The sequence below is a fragment of the Schistocerca nitens genome, chromosome 2, assembly GCF_023898315.1.
Source record: "Schistocerca nitens isolate TAMUIC-IGC-003100 chromosome 2, iqSchNite1.1, whole genome shotgun sequence".
Lineage (NCBI taxonomy): Eukaryota > Metazoa > Arthropoda > Insecta > Orthoptera > Acrididae > Schistocerca > Schistocerca nitens.
In genome coordinates this window covers 76,518,559-76,540,079 of record NC_064615.1, presented here as the reverse complement: position 1 = coordinate 76,540,079, position 21,521 = coordinate 76,518,559, and the positions used below count along the sequence as shown (strand labels likewise).

Below are 21,521 nucleotides of genomic sequence, written 5' to 3'. Positions count from 1 at the left end.
TACTGAACATACACAGTAAAGCGCGTCAAGTGCCTTACCCTCGTTGTTCACCGTCAATGACAACCATTTTATTACTACCATTGCTCACATTTTTTGCCTATCCCCTGTAATTCTCTGACGCTATAACAGTAAATGAGGTGTAAGCTGTTAAGTACTGGAGAGCACTGAGCAACGTTTTTCAGTAAAGGTTGTTGTTGAGTTGTAGCTTTTCAACTTTAATGGAGAGCTGTAGTAATATGACTCACATACATATATTATTCATGCCCCTTTATTTAGAGGTTCGAGAAAATATTACAGAAAAATTTTCTGGGATACAATTCAAGAACATATAAATTTCTAATAATGTAAAACATCGTATTTATAAGTACAATTGTTATGGCATATCTTTGAAACGTAGATGACTGCGGTGACATCGGTAGACAAACTCTTTTTGCTGACCCATAGGGGCGTTCTTAAAGTTAAGGATCGGAGACGCGTCCCGCGAAGAGCACCACCTTCGTCTTTTGATCCAGAATATAGAAGAGGAATGGATGGTCCGCCCTAAAGATGATTGGTGGTGGAGGCGTGTCGTGTAAGGACGTTGCGACTGCGCCACCGATAACAGCTGCAACAGATAAATTTTATGAGATTACACGCAATGCAGTAGCTGTTTGTAATTTATTTGCACTCATTCGTCATTTTCTTCTGTGTTCTGCCATTAACGCAATTTCTTGTTTGCAGTCATGACTGCGTTTTAACCATTATTGGAGAGATGCTGTTGCTGCTTTACTTCTGAGTGTTTTAATCGTACTAATGTACATTTAAGAAATTGTGATTGCTGATATCCAAGTTGCAGCGTACAATATTAATGGGGTTAAGCAAGCTCAAGCGAAACAGCAACGTATTGGTAGATAGCCATGGATATATGAACCACGTCGCCTATTGAAATTAATGGGCCGGCCGGTGTGGCCGTGCGGTTATAGGCGCTTCAGTCTGGAACCGCGTGACCGCTGCGGTCGCAGGTTCGAATCCTGCCTCGGGCATGGATGTGTGTGATGTCCTTAGGTTAGTTAGGTTTAAGTAGTTCTAAGTTATAGGGGACTGATGACCGCAGATGTTAAGTCCCATAGTGCTCAGAGCCATTTGAACCATTTTGAAATTAATGACGTCGTCACCTGATGCAACAGAGAACTAAAACCGGTGGTGATCGCAGGAAATTCAAATGAAACATTCTCGGGGGCGTGGCTCTGCCACCACCAGTTTATATTCTAACAACAGTGGTTACAGTGTGTGTACAGTCAGCTACTTCTCGTGTAGTTCGCCCACATCTATTCACAGCGGAAACTCGTAACATGTGACGCCACAGTTCCAAAACTGGTGGCCGAACGTCTTCAGGCACACGCAGTGGCCGTGGTTGTTTCTTCGATGCAACAAATGCTGACAGGTCGCAGACTTCGTCAGAAAATGTGTCAGTGAACGCTTTATCACGGCAGCAGTTTCCGTCCAATTTATAGTGACAGCTCTTTTTTTTTTTTTTTTTTGAATGATCAGTCCTCTGACTGGTTTGATGTAGCCCGCCACGAATTCCGCTCCTGTTGGTTGGTTTTGGGGTTTGATGGGGGCTAAACATCGAGGTCATCAGTCCCCTGTTCCAAACAGACATACTTGTAAAAGGCCTATACAGTAAAAGCGTAACCTCTGCACTCAGAGGGAGGGAACAACCAAGGGGTACAGAGCTAAAATGAACACCGCAATAACACAAAATAGAGGACACTTAAAAGGAGCAGAGCAAATAGTTGGCTAGAGTAAAACAGACGACAGTAGTTGATGGATCAGGTAAAAGGTCAACCACTCAACTACAGACGAAGAACCTCCAGCTGGAAAGCGTTGATAGAGGTACCAACACAACTTGTTACCATAAAAGACACTATTTTGGTATCTACGTCACAATTAAAAGTCGCTGGAGTGGGTGTAGCCTGAGAAATCATGCGAGAGCGCCCACACTAGAGTGATAAAACCCAGCTGCACGGATAAAACGTAAAACTGAGTCAACTATAGAGGCATCGTCACCTAGAACTGAAGGAAGTGCAGCTGGTAAGTTAAAGGATTGCCCCAAGGGGGCTAAAAGGGGGCAGTCCATCAGAAGATGGACCACTGTCAGCCCTGCATCACAGCGACACTTGGGCGGGTTCTCACGGCGAAGGAGATAGCTGTGGGTCAACCGCGTATGTCCAATTCGGAGACGGCAGAGAACAACTGAGTTCCTACGCATGCTCCTCAAGGATGAGTTCCATACGGCCGTGGACGACTTTACCATGCGGAGCTTATCTGGCGTGTTCAAGACAGACCATTCAGAGCTCCAGACATCGTTGACCTTGCGATGGAGGGCTGACCGGAGGTCTCTTTCCACGAGACCAAGCTCCAGGGGTGGCGAAGTGGTGGCCTGCTTGGCCAACCGATCGACACGTTCGTTCCCTGCAATGCCAATGTGGCCCGGGCTCCACACAAACGTAGCTGAACGACCACACTCGGCGAGAGCAAAAACAGCATCTTGAATACCGCGCACCAAAGGGTCCCGAGAAAAACACTGGTCTAGTGCTTGCAATCCACTCAGGGAGTCACTGCAAATGACAAATGACTCCCCAGGCCAGGAGGAAAGATGAGCGAGTGCACGATAAAGAGCAACCAGCTCCGCAGTGAATACACCGCTCCCACAAGGCAGGGAATGCTGCTCAACGTAGTAGCCATGGATGAAAGCAAACCCAGTGCGTCCATCGACCACAGAACCATCGGTGTAGACTACATCTGCATCGCGAAACGAGGCAAGAAGATCCATGAATTGTTGACGAAGACTGGCAGGTGGAACGGAGGACTTGGAGTCGCAGGACAAATCCAAGCAAAGCCGCAAGCGAGAGAGGGACCAAGGAGGGGTAGAAGAAGAGGGCCGGAAGGATGGAAGAAGGGGAAAGGACTCGAGTGACGAGAGAAGGGAACGAACGCGGACCGCGATCAGGAGACCCGACCTAGGCCGCCGTTGTGGGGAGGGGAGTGCAGAAGATGGAAAAAGGAGCCTGCTGTTGGTGGTCGGGCGAGGCATGGACGTGGGTGATGTATGACGCAAGCAACTGTTGTCAGCGGAATTGTAGAGGAGGGATTCCAGCTTCTACAAGAAAGCTGGTCACCGGACAAGTGCAGAAGGCACCTGTCACCAGACTGGCGCCACTCCATTCTCCAGAATGGAGAATCGGGTCGAGGATCTGCAACGTTGAAGGTGCAGCTGAGTCATACACCACGCTCCCGTAGTCGAGACGGGACTGGACTAAGGCCTTATAGAGCTGTAGGAGGGTTGTTCGTGCAGCCCCCCAAACGGTGTGGCTGAGGCAGCGAAGGATGTTGAGGTGCCGCCAGCACCGTTGTTTTTAGCTTGCAAAGATGAGGTGGCCAAGTGAGCTGAGCATCAAACAGCATGCCAAAAAAGTGACGCATCTCCTCAATACGAAGGAGTTCATTGGCAAGGTAGAGCTTTGGATGGAGGTGGACCGTTCGACGACGACAGAAATGCATCACTCGGGTCTTACAGGCTGATAACTGAAAACCATGGTTGGATGCCCAAAAATGTGCCTTATGGATAGCTCCCTGCAGCCGCCGTTCAGCGACACTGATGCTTGGGGAACTGTAATAAAGACAAAAGTCATTGGCATATAGAGAGGAACAGACCGATGAGCCCCCCGCAGCCCCTAAGACCATTAATCGCCACCAAAAAGAGGGGAACACTGAGAACCGAGCCCTGCAGGACCCCATTCTCCTGAATATGAGCAGAGCTAAAATAAGTGCCAACTCTAACACGAAAGGAGCGATTCGAGAGAAAATTCCGTAGAAAAATCGGAAGTGGACCCCGTAAGCCCCATTCATGCAGCGTAGCAAGGATATTATGGCGCCAGGTGGTATCGTACACTTTCCGAAGATTAAAGAAAACAGCAACTAGATGTTCTCGCCGAGTAAAATATGTACGAATCGCCGACTCTAGCGAGACTAAATTGTCGATCGCTGAGCGGCCCTGACGGAAGCCCCCCTGTCGCTGGGCCAGGAGGCCCCGAGCTTCGAGGATCCACATGAGCCACCGACTCACCATCCATTACAGGAGTTTGCACATAACGTTGGGAAGGCTGATAGGGCGATAGCTATCAACCACCAGCGGATCTGCACGAGGTGTCAGCACCGGGATGGTAACGCTATCCTGCCAACAAGTTGGGAAAACGTCCTCTGTCCAGATGTGGTTAAACAGGGAGAGTATTTCAACCTGACAGTGCGCCAAGAGATGGCGAAGAAACTGGGTGTGAATTCGGTCTGAACCTGGAGAGGTATCAGGGCAAGCTGTAAGGGCACTTTGGAACACCCATTCACTAAATGGGGCGTTGTATTGTTCCCAACGGTGCGTGCGAAATGACAACTGCTTACGCTCAGCCTGCTCTTTAATGGCGCGGAATTCTGTGCTGTAGACTGCTGTCGCGGAACTATGAGCGAAGTACTCTGCCAGATGTTCGGCGATGGCGATTGGGTCAGTACAAAGTGTACCCCCAAGAGAAAGGCAAAGGACGGACGTATCAGGGCGAAAGCCAAAAATGCGACGAACCCGCGACCACACCTGAGATGGGGAGGTGCGAAAACCTGTGGTGGCAACATATCGTTCCCAGCAGTCCTGTTTGCTCCGCCGAGCCCGGGCCTGCAACCGTTTAAAGGCAACCAGATTCTCTAGGGAAGCCTGGTATCGTTGCAGGGTTCGCCGGCGGTCCCAGATAGCTTCTGCAATCTCTGGTGTCCACCAAGGGACTGACTTACGCCTTAGGGTACTTGAAGAACAGGGGACAGTTGCCTCAGCAGCAGAAACAATGGCCATAGTGACCTTGTCCACTGCCAAATCAATGTCACCAGGAAGCGGAGCAATGGCCATAGTTGCTGAGGTTTAGGCTGCCCAATCAGTTCCACGAAGAGACCATCGTTGCAGCTGGTCAGGGAGTTGGGATTGAAGAAGAGAAACCAGGACAGGAAAGTGGTTGCTACCACAGAGGTCATCGGGGACCATCCAACTGAGGTATGGAAGAAGACCTGGGCTACTAAGAGAGAGGTCAATGGCCGGGTATGTGCCATGAGTCAAGCTAAAATATGTGGGAGCACCAGCGTTAAGGAGGCAAATGTCCTGCTGTGCCAAGAGAGCCTCAACGTTCCTACCCTGGCTCAAGATATGGGCCCCACCCCATAAAGGGTGGTGGGCATTTAAGTCCCCCAAAAGGAGGAATGGAGGGGGGACCTGGGTGAACAAGGCAGCTAGGTCAGCAAGAGGGACAACCTCATCCAGGGGAAGGTAGAGGGAACAGATGGTAAGCTCCATTCCTGCCCGGATTCTCACAGCCACAGCCTCGAGAGCCATGTGAAGAGGCACTGGGGCACTAGGAACAGTGGCAAGAACCTGTAGGGCCAGACAAGTGGTAGGGAAGCGGCACAAAAGCTGTTTCAACTTAGCAAGGTGGTGGAAAAAACCACAGCAATTCCATTGAAGGATAATGGTATCTGACTGTGAAGACATGAAAGAACCTGGGGGTGGAGGGGGGGGGGGGGATAGGTCACGCCTTAGAAGCGCTCGCCGCCACCGATTGCGAAGTAGCCTGATAAACTTCCATACAAGCTGTGGGTCGAGCAACATCTAGCTCCTGATGGGACGCTAGATGCTCCACATCATCTTCAGGTCCAGTGGTGAACTCCTTTTCTGTCTCTATGTCCTTCTCCTTTTGCTTTTTCTTCTTTTTGTTAGGGTCCCGTTTGTCCTTCCGTTTATCAGGCTGGGTGGGATTTTCTGACCCAGCCTCATGGACCGAGGAAGACCTGGAAGCCCTACGGCCCTCAGGTGGGGGCTTTTTCAGCCACTGGCTGACATCTGTAGGGGCAGTAACCGTGGAAGGGAGGTCACCAAGCGATCCCTTTCGCGCGAGGGGAGCCGGAGAAGGCGGGCATTTCTCCAGCGCAGAGGTTGGGACTGAAGTCCCCAAAGAAGGAGGGGTTGTTACTCCCGATGTTGAAAACAGGGGAGCTACGGAAGAGGGTGTTCCCCCAACTACCAGGGGGGCAGGAATAGATGCCCGGGCTGAAGGGCCCACAAAAAGCGGCTGAGCTTGGGGACTCATCGCCATGGATGGCGACATCGAAGCTGCTGCAGCATACGTCGATGAAATGCGCACAGGGTGAATACAACTGGGGTGCTGCAGGTTCCCCAGAGGTCGCCCACTAGCAACTGTTCTACCTCAACAGATATGCGTCTGCTCGGCGCGCAGCACGCCTTGAGCTTGAGGTTTTTTTTATAGAGGTTTATACCATCCTCGCGACCCAGGCAGTTAAACCAAGATCCCCGGGCTCTGTACCATACAACATTCCACCGTCGCGCCTAATGGTGGTCGTTGAAGCACGCTCAGAGCTTACGGTATTGAGGACTGGTGGCGCTTCCCAGTCCCCAGCTCAGGGACCCCGGGGTCGCCAAGCCCGTTCCCAGCAACTAAATGCTGAGGCCCCTGAGGGTTTCTGTTCCTGTTTCAGCCTTTTCATCTCAGAGTAGAACTTGCAACCTAAGACCTCAGTTATTTACGACCGGTTTCGGGCTCTTATAAGCCCATCTTCTGGTGTCGTAACTTGATTCTGTGGCCCCTGAGCGCTGTGGTGGACATGTGCTATGTGTGGTGTGCTGCCTATGAGCATAGGTTGCAGTGGGTGAGTCCAGTACTTCTGACTCCGCCATGTTCGTCCTGATGGGAGCGTCTGTCTGACAAATAGTTTGACTTCGTATGGTGCAGCTGGCCATGCAATCTCTGCATAATTGTGGGGTAGGGTTGTGATCCTTGGAGGAGTCACAGTTTCACCTGTCGTGACTTGAGAAGCTCGCCGTTGTAAACAAGTCGACCTGACGTGTTTCTCTTGGCTAATCACCCTACAGCCGTCGATGATGAGTTAGGAAAGCGCGTGTTTTCTCAAGTAAATTTTAATCTGTCGTATCCTGAAGAGGAGCACATATGTTGTAAAAGTGTTCCAATTTTTGGCCACATGGCTGACCACTTTGGTCTAAGGTTGGAAGGCCGCAGTGACGACATCCGGCGGTAACTCGATGCGAATTCAAAAACTCGTAGCTTATAGGAGCCAAGCCCCATAATGGTCATATCTGAATTTGAGACTTCGCGATTGTTCGCATGATTTTGTTACACCCCTCGCCACTGACAAACATGATGTAGACGACACTGCTCGCAATAGGGAGGTGGATACCGATTATGTCCAGTGGTTCAATTTTAACGTCAACTCATATAAGGCGTTCAACATCAAGAGCTCGTTAGTATGATCAGGTTGAAAGCTGACCTTTGCACTAGTGTGTGTGTGTGTGTGTGTGTGTGTGTGTGTGTTTGTGTTTGCCCGCGCGCACGCGCCATGTCTTGTCAGCTGTGACGGAGTCTGAATTAGTGGGGTCGAAGTAGAAAACAACTACTCGCAAAGTTGACTCCACGAACAGGACTCAAACAGCACGTCTGCGCCGTTCCACTACCGAAGGCTGACTGCACCATTTGGTTATCCGAGCACGTCTTACAATCAGACTCAAACTTCCATATGTCGTTCACGACGTGTCTACAACCAGCACTCGCACATTCATGAGCTACACTCATGCTCATAAGTTAAGGGTGATACAACGCTCTGGTGGGCGGTTTGCGGGTTTCAATCACCTCGAGGTATGAGCGTGCGGTGCATTTGACCTGCGGTCGTCGCACGGTGGCGCTGGCAGCGGTCCACATACGCAGAGGTGTGTTGGTGCATGTCAGAGTACGGTGCAGCGAGTAAGTGTGCAGACGCTTTCAGACGTGCTAATGGTCACTGTGTGTTGAAAATGACTCAAAGAACACATGTTGATGACGTTATGAGGGGTAGAATACTAGGGCGACTGGAGGCTGGTCAAACACAGCAGGTCGTAGCACGGGCCGTCCGTGTGCCACAAAGTGTGATCTCAAGGTTATGGCAACGATTCCAGCAGACAAAAAACGTGTCCAGGAGCTACAGTACGGGACGTCCACAGTGTACAACACCACAAGAAGACCGATATCTGACCATCAGTGCCCGCAGACGCCCACGGAGTACTGCAAGTAGCCCGACTCGGGACTTTACTTCAGCCACTGGAACAGTTGTCTCCAGACACACAGTCTACAGACGACTGAACAGACATGGTTTATTCGCCCGGAGACCTGCAAGGTGTATTCCTCTGACCCCTGGTCACAGGTCCATGTGAAAAAGTATCATTTATATCCAAACTGAAATTAAGAGAACATCCAAGAAATATTCAAGGTTCATCGACGAGGGCGTGGGCTGCAACACTCTTCACTGGAATGCGATTTTTCTTGTCTCCTGATGTTGTTGTAAGTTCAATGTTTTCGATGGTTTTGTAGACTGTTGTCCGAGTACGACGATACCTCCTGTAGGGCACGTTGGCGGCGTTCAATGCAGTTGCCTGTGCAGCAGCAAGGCGCAGACTGAGGGTAGCGCGAGTGGGCACTCGCTTATATACTGTACGAGGACTTTGACCTTAGATAAGGGACTTAGAATTTTACACAAGGCCAGCGGAACGATATCCCGGACGCGTGCTGTAGCAGCTCTAGCAGCAGCTACAATATGTAAAATTTGTAGCTGATTGTACTCTATATTTCCATAAATAAAGATCTATAGCGTCAGCCACGAACCATCAAGTGTACATCTAGAACCGGAGGCTCAAGGATGCAACAGTTTTCTTATGTAAACACTCTTATCGCTTTGGCGGCGCGCCAGCGGGCACGCGTGCTGCTAGTACGGCTACAGCACGCGTCCGTGATATCGTTCCGCTGGCCTTGTGTAAAATTCTAAGTCCCTTATCTAAGGTCAAAGTCCTCGTACAGTATATAAGCCGAGTGCCCCCTCGCGCTACCCTCAGTCTGCGCCTTGCTGCTGCACAGGCAACTGCATTGAACGCCGCCAACGTGCCCTACAGGAGGTATCGTCGTACTCGGACAACAGTCTACAAAACCATCGAAAACATTGAACTTACAACAACATCAGGAGACAAGAAAAATCGCATTCCAGTGAAGAGTGTTGGAGCCCACGCCCTCGTCGATGGACCTTGTATATTTCTTGGATGTTCTCTTAATTTCAGTTTGGATACAAACGATACTTTTTCACATGGAAATGGATGGTTTACCGTGTGTCAAGAACACAGTACATGGTCGTTGGAACAGTGATCCCAGGTTATGTTCACGGACGAGTCCAGGTATAGTCTGAATAGTGATTCTCGCCGGGTTTTCTTCTGGCGTGAAACAGGAACCAGATATCAACCCCTTAATGTCCTTGAAAGGGACCTGTATGAGGTTCATGGTTTGATGGTGTGTGGTGGGATTATGATTGGTGCACATACACCCCTGCATGTCTTTGACAGGTCAGGTGTATCGGGACGTCATTTTGCGCCTTTTCAGGGGTTCAGTGGGTCCCACATTCCTCCTGACGGATGATAACGCACGGCCCCAACGAGCTCCCTTCGTGGAGGAGTACCTTGAAACTGAAGATATCAGGCGAATGGAGTGGCCTGCCTGTTCTCCAGACCTAAACCCCATCGAGCACGTCTGGGATGCTCTAAGTCGACGTATCGCTGCACGTCTTCAAACCCCTAGGACACTTCAGGAGCTCCGACAGGTACTAGTGCAAGATTGGGAGGATATACCCCAGCAGCTGCTCGACCACCGGATCCAGAATATGCCAACTCGTTGTGCAGCCTGTGTACGTGTGCATGGTGATCATATCCCATAGCGATGTCGGGGTACATGCGCAGGAAACATTGGCGTTTTATAGCACATGTATTTCGGGACAGTTTTCTCAACTTACCACCAATACCGTGGACTCACTGATCTTTGTCGTGTGTGTTCCCTATGTGCCTATGCTATTGGTTCAAATGGCTCTGAGCACTATGGGACTTAACATCTGTGGTCATCAGTCCCCTAGAACTTAGAACTACTTAAACCTAACTAACCTAAGGACATCACACACATCCATACCCGAGGCAGGATTCGAACCTGCGACCGTAGCGGTCACGCGGTTCCAGACTGAAGCGCCTAGAACCGCACGGCCACACCGGCCGGTTGCCTATGCTATTAGCGCCGGTTTTGTGTAGTGCCACGTTGTGTGGCACCACAGTCTGCAATTATCCTTAATTTATGAGCATGAGTGAATATTCCCCTACTGGGAGACATTTTAATTGAAAGTCGCTTGAATGGTGTAGACCAGGGCTTCACAACATACGTGCTCGCGGAGCAAGCTGTGAGCAGCACGGCGCGAGCACGGAGCGGCGCGAGCACGCTGCCCCCACTACCGGACCAGAGCGGAGAGTGGGGAAAGTCACGTGGGGCACACAACAGCTGCCGCCAGTCAATGTAAATCCGCGGCCACCTGCAGGGATATCACTCACGAATTATTACTGCGACAAATGAAACAAATAAAGGAGAATGTACACATGCCACATAATTTTATTAGCTTAGTGTATGCCTCTACATTCGCATTAATTTCTGAACTGTTACGCAATAAAAGGTTCACTGAAGTGTGGGATTCTCGGTTATCTTGTACTTTTTGCCCTTTACAATTGCGTCTATGTTCGGAGTAATTGTTCTTGTGCATTTTAGGCGCAGCGTGCAGTTTAAATTTCGATCAGGCAATGCGTTTTTCAGGTGCGTCTTGTTACATTTCATTGCAGAGAACATTTGTTCACAAACATACGTGGAGGCCGGCCGCGGTGGTCTAGCGGTTCTAGGCGCGCAGACCGTGAACCGCGCGACTGCTACGGTCGCTGGTTCGAATCCTGCCTCGGGCATGGCTGTGTGTGATGTCCTTAGGTTAGTTCGGTTTAAGTAGTTCTAAGTTCTAGGGGACTAATGACCACAGTAGTTAAGTCCCATAGTGCTCAGAGCCATTTGAACCATTGAAACATACGTGGAACCGAACATTGATATTATTGTAGCCGCCAGTTTGTGCAAACGAGGAAATCTATCCTGAGGGAAGTGTCTGTAGAATTCCAAAATGTTTTTCTTGTTCTGAAATTTGTCTCTGTATTCTCTGTCACACTGCAGGTCAATAATTTCTTGCTGCAGCTCAGGACAAATCTCTTAAATATTCGCTGAATATGGAGAGAACAGATCAAAATCACTGTCTAGTGCTGTCAGATCTTGAAAGCGCTGATCAACTAAACTATGGGAATAACGTTCACAGTCTTTGTGAACATCTTGCATTTAGGAAAATGAGCTAGGTTTCCTGTTTCCAGCTGACTCACCCAAAGTGTCAATTTCATTTTAAAAGCTCGTATTCGATCTATGAAATGAGTAATTAGCAGATCTTTACCTTGTAGTAAAATGTTCAAAGCATTCAGATGACTAGTTAAATCTGCTAAGAACGCGAGATCACATTCAAACGTGCGCGCGCATTTCCCCTCCCTCCCCTCCCTCCCTACTCCGCGACCTTGCACCCGCTCGCGAGCACGTGCCTGAGCAGACGCGAGTACTCGCGCTCAAATCCGGCCAGTTGTTAAGCCCTGGTGTAGACGGACAAATAAGATACATTGTCCGTAATCGTAACTGCGAATACATTTCATATTTTTCATAATGGCTTTAGTCGACCAATGCATGTTCATTCGGACATGCATGCATATCGGAAGGAACATTGCATCGTATTTGTAAACTATCACAGGCACTGCAGTGTCGAATTAGTTAACATCCGCTGCGCCTGCCACTGTTCGAATGCTGAGCAACTGGTTATTTTCCCTTCGCTCTGTGTTCACCACTTTAGTCTACAATCCATATTTCACCAAATTCAGCATCATTATCACACGGTTATTGAAAAACTTACTTCAGTTTTGGCGCAAGCGTTTAGTAGCCTGAGAACCTCAGTATTAGTATTTGCATTCCTTGTGAAGTTTTAGAACTATTCTGAAATTCTCTTTCTTCATTTTATCGACATCCCAGTAGGATAGCAACGGCTATAGGCGGAAATCTTGTCCTCTCTTTCACCAAGGCCCATTTAACCTTCCTGTCTAAATTTGTACGCCATTCTAGCCGACAGTCTAATATTTCTCTTCTAGCTTGTACCTTCTACCTTGACGTTACCTTCCTTTTTAAACTTTGTGGGAAGTCTTAAGTTTAATAAATCTGAGCCCTCAAACAAAGCAATCAACGAGTAACCGGGCATTGTCAACACCTGCAGACACGTTTTAATTCTCCAATCAACCACACAATGTTGCATCCTGTCTTTGATATCTTTCACAAGAATCGGCGCAGTTTCAATGTGACGTTAGGCAGAAGAATTGCCAGATCCTTCCCCGTTATCTCAGTACTATTCTCCACGCTTTCAGCCTCCTATAATTTATTTAACTATACATTATCATGTCATAATTAACTGCACAAAGTAATTGATTCATTATCCTGTTGGATGGTTTCTAATAACCCGTTATAACATGTCTCTCATTTGTATGTAATCAATCACTAGGTTTCCCTCGACACATGCGTCGTACTCCCTGGAATCCTATAGATTCTGACAATACATTATCAACTTGAAGCTTCGCGTCAGATTAAAACTGTGTGCCAGACCAAAATTCGAACTGACGACCTTCGCCCTTTGGCAGCAAGTGCTTTACCGACTCTTTTTGTTGCCGGCCGCGGTGGTCTAGCGGTTCTGGCGCTGCAGTCCGGAACCGCGGGACTGCTACGGTCGCAGGTTCGAATCCTGCCTCGGGCACGGGTGTGTGTGATGTCCTTAGGTTAGTTAGGTTTAAGTAGTTCTAAGTTCTAGGGGACTTATGACCTAAGATGTTGAGTCCCATAGCGCTCAGAGCCATTTGAACCATTTTTGACTCTTTTTGTTTGTGTCAGGGCAGACGTCACATGACGCCCATTCTAGTTCATCGTTGATCCCTTCACTCGGGCTTTTTATTACAAACGGCATCCAGTCCTCTGAGCGAAGATGCTGAGGTACTGTGCCGGCGACTTAGCTACCCAAGCACAACGCACATAACCACTCAGCTTCACTTCCACGTGTACCTCAACTCCTCGTTCCAGGAGTCCTGGTAGTTTCGCGGGAGAACTTCTGCGGAGTTTGGAAGGTGGGAGATGAGGTACTGGCAGAAGTATAGGTCTGAGGAGAGGTCGCGATTCGTGACTGGGTAGCTCACTTGGTACAGCACTTTTCCACGAATGGTGAAGTTTCCGAGTTCGAGTCTCGGTCCAGCGTATAATTTTAATCTACTACGAAGTTTCACATCAGCGCACTCTGCGATGCAAAGTGAAAATTTCATTCTGGCAACATTACCAAGATGTCCAGAGGATTGTGTGGTCCGCTTGTTACTACTGAAACGCTTCTAGGATGTGTACATTGGGCAGTGCTTATCTTAACAAAGTACGAATAAAATCACAATTACAAAAAATATGTTGGCTTCCGTGACTTGCGTCAATCGCATTAAAATCCTTCTAGGTGTATTCCCGGGACGCCTCATAAAGTGCTTAAACATGTTCAAAATATTCAAATGTGTGTGTATTCCTAAGCGACCAAACTGCTGAGGTCATCGGTCCCTAGACTTACACACCTACTTAAACTAACTTAAACTAATTTATGCTAAGAACAACACACTCGCCCAGACCCTAGGGAGGACTCGAACCTCCGGCGGGAGGGGCCGCGCGATCTACGACAAGGCGCCTCTAACCGCGCCGGCCGCGGTGGCCGAGCGGTTCTAGGCGCTTCAGTCAGGAGCCGCGCAACCGCTACGGTCGCAGGTTGGAATCCTGCCTCGGACATGGATGTGTGTGATGTCCTTAGGTTAGTTAGGTTTAAGTAGTTCTAAGTTCTAGGAGACTGATGACCTCAGAAGTTAAGTCCCATAGTGCTCAGAGCCATTTGAACCAAGCCTCCAACCGCGCAGCAACCAGATAGGCTTTAACAAAAAAAAAAAAAAAAAAAAAAAAAAACCGCAACTACCTCTAAATAGACAGAGCTCCCGATTTTCTTATCTTCTCTTTTTTCTGAGTCAGAGAACACTGATGGAAAGTCAATTTCACATTTACTAAAGAATTTAATATCGTTATCTAACAACAAGAATGTCACGTCTTCTGCAGCAAATCACTTATGCGAGCGAGGTGGTGCAGTGGCTAGCACTCGCATTCTGGAGGTTGACATTTCAAATTCGTATCCAACCATCCTGATTTAAGGTTTTTTCCCTAAATCACTCCAGGCAAATACCGCGATGTTTCCTTTGAAAAGGCGTGGCCGATTTCCTTCCCCGTCCCTTACTAATCCGAGCTTTTGCTCCTTCTTTAGCGAGCTCGTTAAACCCTTATCTTCCTTCCTTCCTTTTCCAAATTACTTACCGGTTGCCGCAGCAGCCTCTGTGCCTTCTTCGTTAACCTCGATGAAAGCTTTGTGCAGTACTTGGTTCACTTTAAGTTTTTCTTCACTGATTCCAGAAAAATTTGCGGCGTAATCACTGAACATTGAAGTCATGCCGAGCTGAAATTAAATGGCCAAACGTTGTAAACAAAGTTTGTTATATATTCATAGTATTTTTCCTAATACATCTATGACAACAATAGCAGAAAATAGTTCCATATAAATTCTGTTGGCAAATAACTACGTTTCTAATAGAGGCACATAAACAGATAACATCTCGAGCTTTTGGGACAGAGATGCAGTGCGTGTGATTTTGCTAAATGAGGACAACTGCAGGAATCGATTCCTTATAAATAGCAAAAAATGACATATGGATACATGGCCGGAGATAAGTCCAAGGGAAGTGTGTTCACTTGAAGATAAAGATGAAAGAACTTTCACCGTGTGAGTTTCAATAATTGAAAGCCCACGTGAGAATACACAAGGCAAAAGGGGATGTGTACTTGTACTAGAGTTTTAGCTCCACACTGATGCAAGTAAGAACGAGTGTTACTTTACTTTAAGAACGAATCTTACTACACTTTCCACCACCTAATTTTAACTATTTTTTAAGGTCTCCACCTACCCACTTTCATCTACATTTCAACGTCACCATCCAAGAACACATGTATATTTTCTTTAACAGTAGACTCTTTTTGTGATATTTGGTAGGGTAACGTGAAATAGTAGTTGAAAGTGGGTAGTTGGATGAGCTAGAAAAATAGTTGAAGTCCGAAGTTGGAAGTACAGTAACCGCCGTAGCTTACTGTGATACTAAAACACTGGTACCGCCGAAACATACACACTTGCTTGATTTATTCTCGCGTGTGCTTTCAGTCATTGATACCCTGCACTGTGAAAGATCGTTCACCTCCACCTTTAAGTAGGTGTGCTGTGACAGAGATTTCCTTCCCTGTAGTTAACACAGATCGAGTTCAATAGTATTCTTTGCTTGTTTATTGTCTACGGTTTTAATGTTGATTCACTTTATGTTTTACTGATTTTTCTTCACACTAGCATTCGTGTGACCGTTTTGTGACCAATAACTAACTAACTGATTAATATCAAAACTCAGAAATACAATACTGTGTGACTAAAAAAGGACTGGTTTCATAACATTTTTCTACACAAGCAATATATCATTTTGCCTCCCCCCCACCCTCCCCCCTCAGACATCAGCTCCCTTTCCTTTGGCTCTTACACGCAAGTATCTTAAATATGATTCAAAATGTAATGGCCGTCCTTTCAAGATAATTAGTAAGTAGGTAATCCTCTGTAGCAGAACCTCTTTGCAGTACTAAATATTAGGATATGGAACAATTCATTTTCATTTAAGGATTTTAGTGAAAACATTTCAAGCGCTAGATCTACTGTGTTACTCTAGCTTCAATAAGAACGTGCTATCTATTAAATTGGGTATTGATAATATAAAATTTTGGGTGTATCTATGTATTTTAATAAAGAAACTTTTTAATTGTGTGATTTATAAGTCTTTTATTTCTCATCTGAAAAAGTAGGATATAAATATAAAAACTATCATCTAATTTTTATGTTGCGAAGGAAAATCAGCAGTATGTAATTATATTTTAGCAATCTGCCATGAAAGTAGTTAAAAATTGAAAAACATAGTCAAACTGAAAATGAAGATACAAATTTGTGTGTGATTGGAAAGAGAAATACGTGTAATTCCTACAGTCTTCCAAATTTGTACTGACAATATTTCCTTTGGATAAAAACATATTGTAATTTTTATAGCTTTTCACTTGGCAAACTATTTCAAAGTTTAATCTAAATCTATTGAGACCAAGATATCAGTTTCAGTGACAGAATTTGACTGTCCAAAAAAATCTTTCATGAGAAAGTGTTGAGTTACGGGATGTCCTCATCAATTTGGATTATGAGGAAATCTTTCCACCTTATGTAACCTGCTGAAATTTTATTGTATTTCTTTTCAGTGTAAGACTTGGGTGAAATTTGAGCCCAATTAGGTGGGGGCTTCATCTAAAAGTTTACAATTCAATTACATCTATACTAACTAGCACAATATTTGACACTGAAATCAGTGGCAGCTCGTAATCACACATTCACTGTCATACATATCTCGTTTATGACCCCATTTTTATTGGAAAGTTTTTGCTTCGGTTATCGTATGTGCAAAGGGAAATGTAAAGGCTCAATCTAGATACAATAGGCGTCAGTGAAGTGAAATGGAAAGAAGACTAGGATCTTTGGTCAGATGAGTATAGGGTAATATGAACAGCAGCAGAAAATATATAACGGAAGTAGGATTCGTTATGAATAGGAAGGTAGAGCAGAGAATGTGTTACTGTGAACAGTTCATTGATAGGCTTGTTCTTATCAGAATCGACAGCAAACCAACACGGACAACGATAGTTCAGGTATACATGCCGACGTCGCAAGCTGAAGATGAGAAGCTAGAGAAAGTATATGAGGATATTCAAAGGGTAATACAGTACGTAAAGGGAGATGAAAATGTAATATCATGGGAAGATGGAATGCAGTTGTGGGGAAAGTAGAAGAAACGGTTACAGGAGAATATGGAGTTGCGAAAGGAATGAAAGAGGAGAAACAATAATTGGGTTCTGTAATAAATTACAGCTGCTAATAGCGAATACCCTGTTCAAGAATCACAAGAGGAAGAGGTGAAAAAGGCCGATTGATAAGGGAAGATTTCAGTTAGATTACATCATGGCCAGACAAATATTCTGGAAACAGATGCTGGACTGTAAGGCGTACACAGGAGCAGATATAGACTCAGATCACAACGTAGTAGTGTGAAGAGGAGGCCGATGTTTAAGGGATTAGTCAGCAAGTATCAATACGCAAGGAAGTGAGATACGGAAGTACTAAGGAATGAAGAGATACGCTTGAAGTTCTCTAAGGCTGTAGATACAGCAATAAAGAATAGTCCAGTAGGCACTCCAGTTCACGAGGAATGGACATGTCTAAAAAGGGCAATGACGGAAGCTGGAAAGAAAAATATCAGTACAAAGAAGGTAACGGTGAAGAAACCATGGGTAACAGAGTAAATACTTCAGCTGATCGATGAAAGAAGTAAGTACAAAAATCTTCAGGGAAATTTAGGAATACAGAAATACGAGGATAATCCCATAAGTAAGGTCTCCTATTTTTTTATAAGTACATAGACCTGTTTATTTCTAGAATGGTTTACATCAGTTTACAGCTTGAACATTTAGCTATTTTTCGACATAATCACCACTTCTGTCGATGCATTTTTGTAGACGCAGTGGCAGTTTTTGTATGCCCATGTCATACCAGATGGCCGCCATGCTGTTCAGAAAGGTATGAACCTCTTCTTTCACCTCGTCGTCGGAGCTGAATCGCTTTCCGACCAAATTACTTTTAACCTAGGAAACAGGTGACAGTCACTGGGCGTCAGGTCAGGACTATAGGGTGGGTGGGTGATTATGTTCCACTGAAACTGTTGCAGGAGAGCAACGGTTTGCCAAGCGATGTGTGGACGAGCGTTGTGATGGAGAATGTGACGCTCTTGCTCAACATTCCTCTTCTCCGGTTCTGAATTGGCCGTTTGAGTTTTTTCAGTCTCACAGTACCTGTCTGCTTTAATTGTGGTCCTAGCGATTCAGCTCCGATGACGAGGTGAAAGAAGACGTTCATAACATTTTGAACAGCATGCCGGCGAGCTGGTATGACATGGGCATACAAAAACTGCCACAGCGTCTACAAAAATGCATCGACAGAAATGGTGATTTTTGTGTTAGCAGAAGAGCCAACATCGTGTTTCGAGTGGAGGCCGAAATGCACGCGTTTTAGCTCACGCAGGCTGGCGGGAGGAGGGAAGAACTATACTGACGTGGGGTCTGGAACATGACAAGGAATGAGAATTCAGAAAGCGGACATTATTAGTTTGATACTTAACTTTAATCCATTAATGATGAACGTCGCTCTTGACGGTACATAATTCACAATATTATCTTATCAGAATACATTCATAGTAGCTGAATATGGCGCCTTGCTACGTCGTAGCAAATGACGTAGCTGAAGGCTATGCTAAACTGTCGTCACTGCAAATGAGAGCGTATGTAGACAGTGAACTATCGCTAGCAAAGTCGGCTGTACAACTGGGGCGAGTGCTAGGGAGTCTCTCTAGACTAGACCTACCGTGTGACGGCGCTCGGTCTGCAATCACTGATAGTGGCAACAGGCGGGTCCGACGTATACTAACGGACCGCGGCCGATTTAAAGGCTACCATCTAGGAAGTGTGGTGTCTGGTGGTGACACCACAGTGATTATGTCAAAAAATAGCTAAATGTTCAAGCTGTAAACTGATGTAAACTATTGTAGAAATAAACAGGTCTATGCACTTATAAAAAAATAGGAGGCCTTACTTTTGGGATTACCCTCGTATAGTCGCTAAGAAATGAAATAACTAGGAAGTGCAGGGGAGCTAAGACGAAATGGCTGCACGAAAAATTCAAGGAAATCTAAAAAGAAATGACTCTCGGAAGGACTGACTCAGGAGACAGGAAAGTCAAAACAACCTTCGGTGAAATTAAAGGCAAAGGTTGAAACGTTAAGAATGCAACGGGAATTCCACTCTGAAATGCAGAGGAGAGATCGGATAGGTGGAAAGAGTACACTTGAAGGCTTCTACGAGGGGGACATTTGTCTGATGTGATAGAAGAAGAAACAGGAATCGATTTAGAAGAGACAAGGGATCCAGTATTAGAATCGGAATTTAAAAGAGCTTTGGCGTGCTTAAGATCAAATAAGGCAGAAGAAATAGATAACATTCCATCATAATTTCTAAAATCATTGGGGGAAGTGACACAACAAAACGACTGTTCACGTTGGTACGTCGAATGTCCCCCCCCCCCCCCTTGCCATTGGTGGGGAGGCTTGCGTGCCTCAGCGATATAGATGGCCGTACCGTAGGTGCAACCACAACGGAGGGGTATCTGTTGAGAGGCCAGACAAACGTGTGGTTCCTGAAGAGGCGCAGCAGCCTTTTCGATAGTTGCAGGGGCAACAGTCTGAATGATTGACTGATGTGGCCTTGTAACACTAAGCAAAACGGCCTTGCTGTTGTGGTACTGCGAACGGCTGAAAGCAAGGGGAAACTACGGCCGTAATTTTTCCCGAGGGCATGCAGCTTTACTGTATGATTAAATGATGATGGCGTCCTCTTGGGTAAAATATTCCGGAGGTAAAATAGTCCCCCATTCGGATTTCCGGGCGGGAACTACTCAGGAGGACGTCGTTATCAGGAGAAAGAAAACTAGTGTTCTACGGATCGGAGCGTGGAATGTCAGATCCCTTAATCGGCCAGGTAGATTAGAAAATTTAAAAGGGGAAATGGATAGGTTAAAGTTAGATATAGTGGGAATTAGTAAAGTCCGGTGGCAGGAGGAACAAGACTTTTGGTCAGGTGAATACAGGGTTATAAATACAAAATCAAATAGGGGTAATGCAGGAGTAGGTTTAATAATGAATAAAAAAAATAGGAGTGCGGGTAAGCTACTACAAACAGCATAGTAAACGCATTATTGTGGCCAAGGTAGACACGAAGCCCACGCCTACTACAATAGTACAAGTTTATATGCCAACTAGCTCTGCAGATGATGAAGGAATTGAGGAAATGTATGACGAGATAAAAGAAATTATTCGGGTAGTGAAGGGAGACGAAAATGTAATAGTCATGGGTGACTGGAATTCGAGAGTAGGAAAAGGGAGAGAAGGAAACATAGTCGGTGAATACGGATTGGGGGTAAGAAATGAAAGAGGAAGAATTTTGCACAGAGCATAAATTAATCATAGCTAACACTTGGTTCAAGAATCATGAAAGAAGGTTGTATACATGGAAGAAACCTGGAGATACTAAAGGGTATCAGATAGATTATATAATGGTAAGACAGAGATTTAGGAACCAGGTTTTAAACTGTAAGACATTTCCAGGGGAGATGTGGACTCTGACCACAATCTACTGGTTATGAACTGCAGATTAAAACTGAAGAAACTGCAAAAAGGTGGGAATTTAAGGAGATGGGACCTGGATCAACTGACTAAACCAGAGGTTGTAGAGAGTTTCAGGGAGAGCATAAGGGAACAATTGACAGGAATGGGGGAAAGAAATACAGTAGAAGAAGAATGCGTAGCTTTGAGGGATGAAGTATTGAAGGCAGCAGACGATCAAGTAGGTAAAAAGACGAGGGCTAGTAGAAGTAATTGGGTAACAAAAGAAATACTGCATTTCATTGATGAAAGGAGGAAACATAAAAATGCAGTAAATGAAGCAGGCAAAAAGGAATACAAACGTCTAAAAAATGAGATCGACAGGAAGTGCATAACTGCTAAGCAGGGATGGCTAGAGGACAAATGTAAGGATGTAGAGGCTTATCTCACTAGGGGTACGATAGATACTGCCTACAGGAAAATTAGAGAGACCTTTGGAGAAAAGAGAACCACTTGTATGAATATCAAGAGCTCAGATGGAAACCCAGTTCTAAGCAAAGAAGGGAAAGCAGAAAGGTGGAAGGAGTATATAGAGGTTTATACAAGGGCGATGTACTTGAGGACACTATTATGGAACTGGAAGAGGATGTAGATCAAGATAAAATGGTAGATACGATACTGCATGAAGAGTTTGACAGAGCACTGAAAGACCTGAGTCGAAACAAGGCCCCGGGAGTAGACAACATTCCATTAGAACTAATGACAGCCTTGGGAGAGCCAGTCATGACAAAACTCTACCATCTGGTGAGCAAGATGTATGACAGAGACGAAATACGCTCAGACTTCAAGAAGAATATAATAATTCCAATCCCAAAGAAACCAAGTGTTGACAGATGTGAAAATTACCGGACTATCAGTTTAATAAGTCACGGCTGCAAAATACTAACGCGAATTCTTTACAGACGAATGGGAAAACTAATAGAAGCCGACCTCGTGGAAGATCAGTTTGGATTTCGTAGAAATATCGGACCACTTGAGGCAACACTGACCCTACGACTTATCTTAGTAGCAAGATTAAGGAAAGGCAAAC

General features: G+C 45.9%; 1 protein-coding gene across 1 annotated transcript in view; it reads right to left on the bottom strand.

The window, feature by feature from the left end:
- Nucleotides 1-315: 315 nt before the first annotated feature.
- LOC126235746 (serpin B6-like) overlaps nt 316-21,521 on the bottom strand; it is a 76,066-nt gene continuing 54,860 nt past the window's right edge. The window contains exons 7-8 of the mRNA XM_049944531.1: nt 14,418-14,556; nt 316-604 (exon numbers count right to left, since the gene is read on the bottom strand). Coding sequence (XP_049800488.1) covers nt 459-604; nt 14,418-14,556 — 285 coding nt within the window. The 3' untranslated portion in view covers nt 316-458. The remainder of the gene's footprint in view (nt 605-14,417; nt 14,557-21,521) is intronic.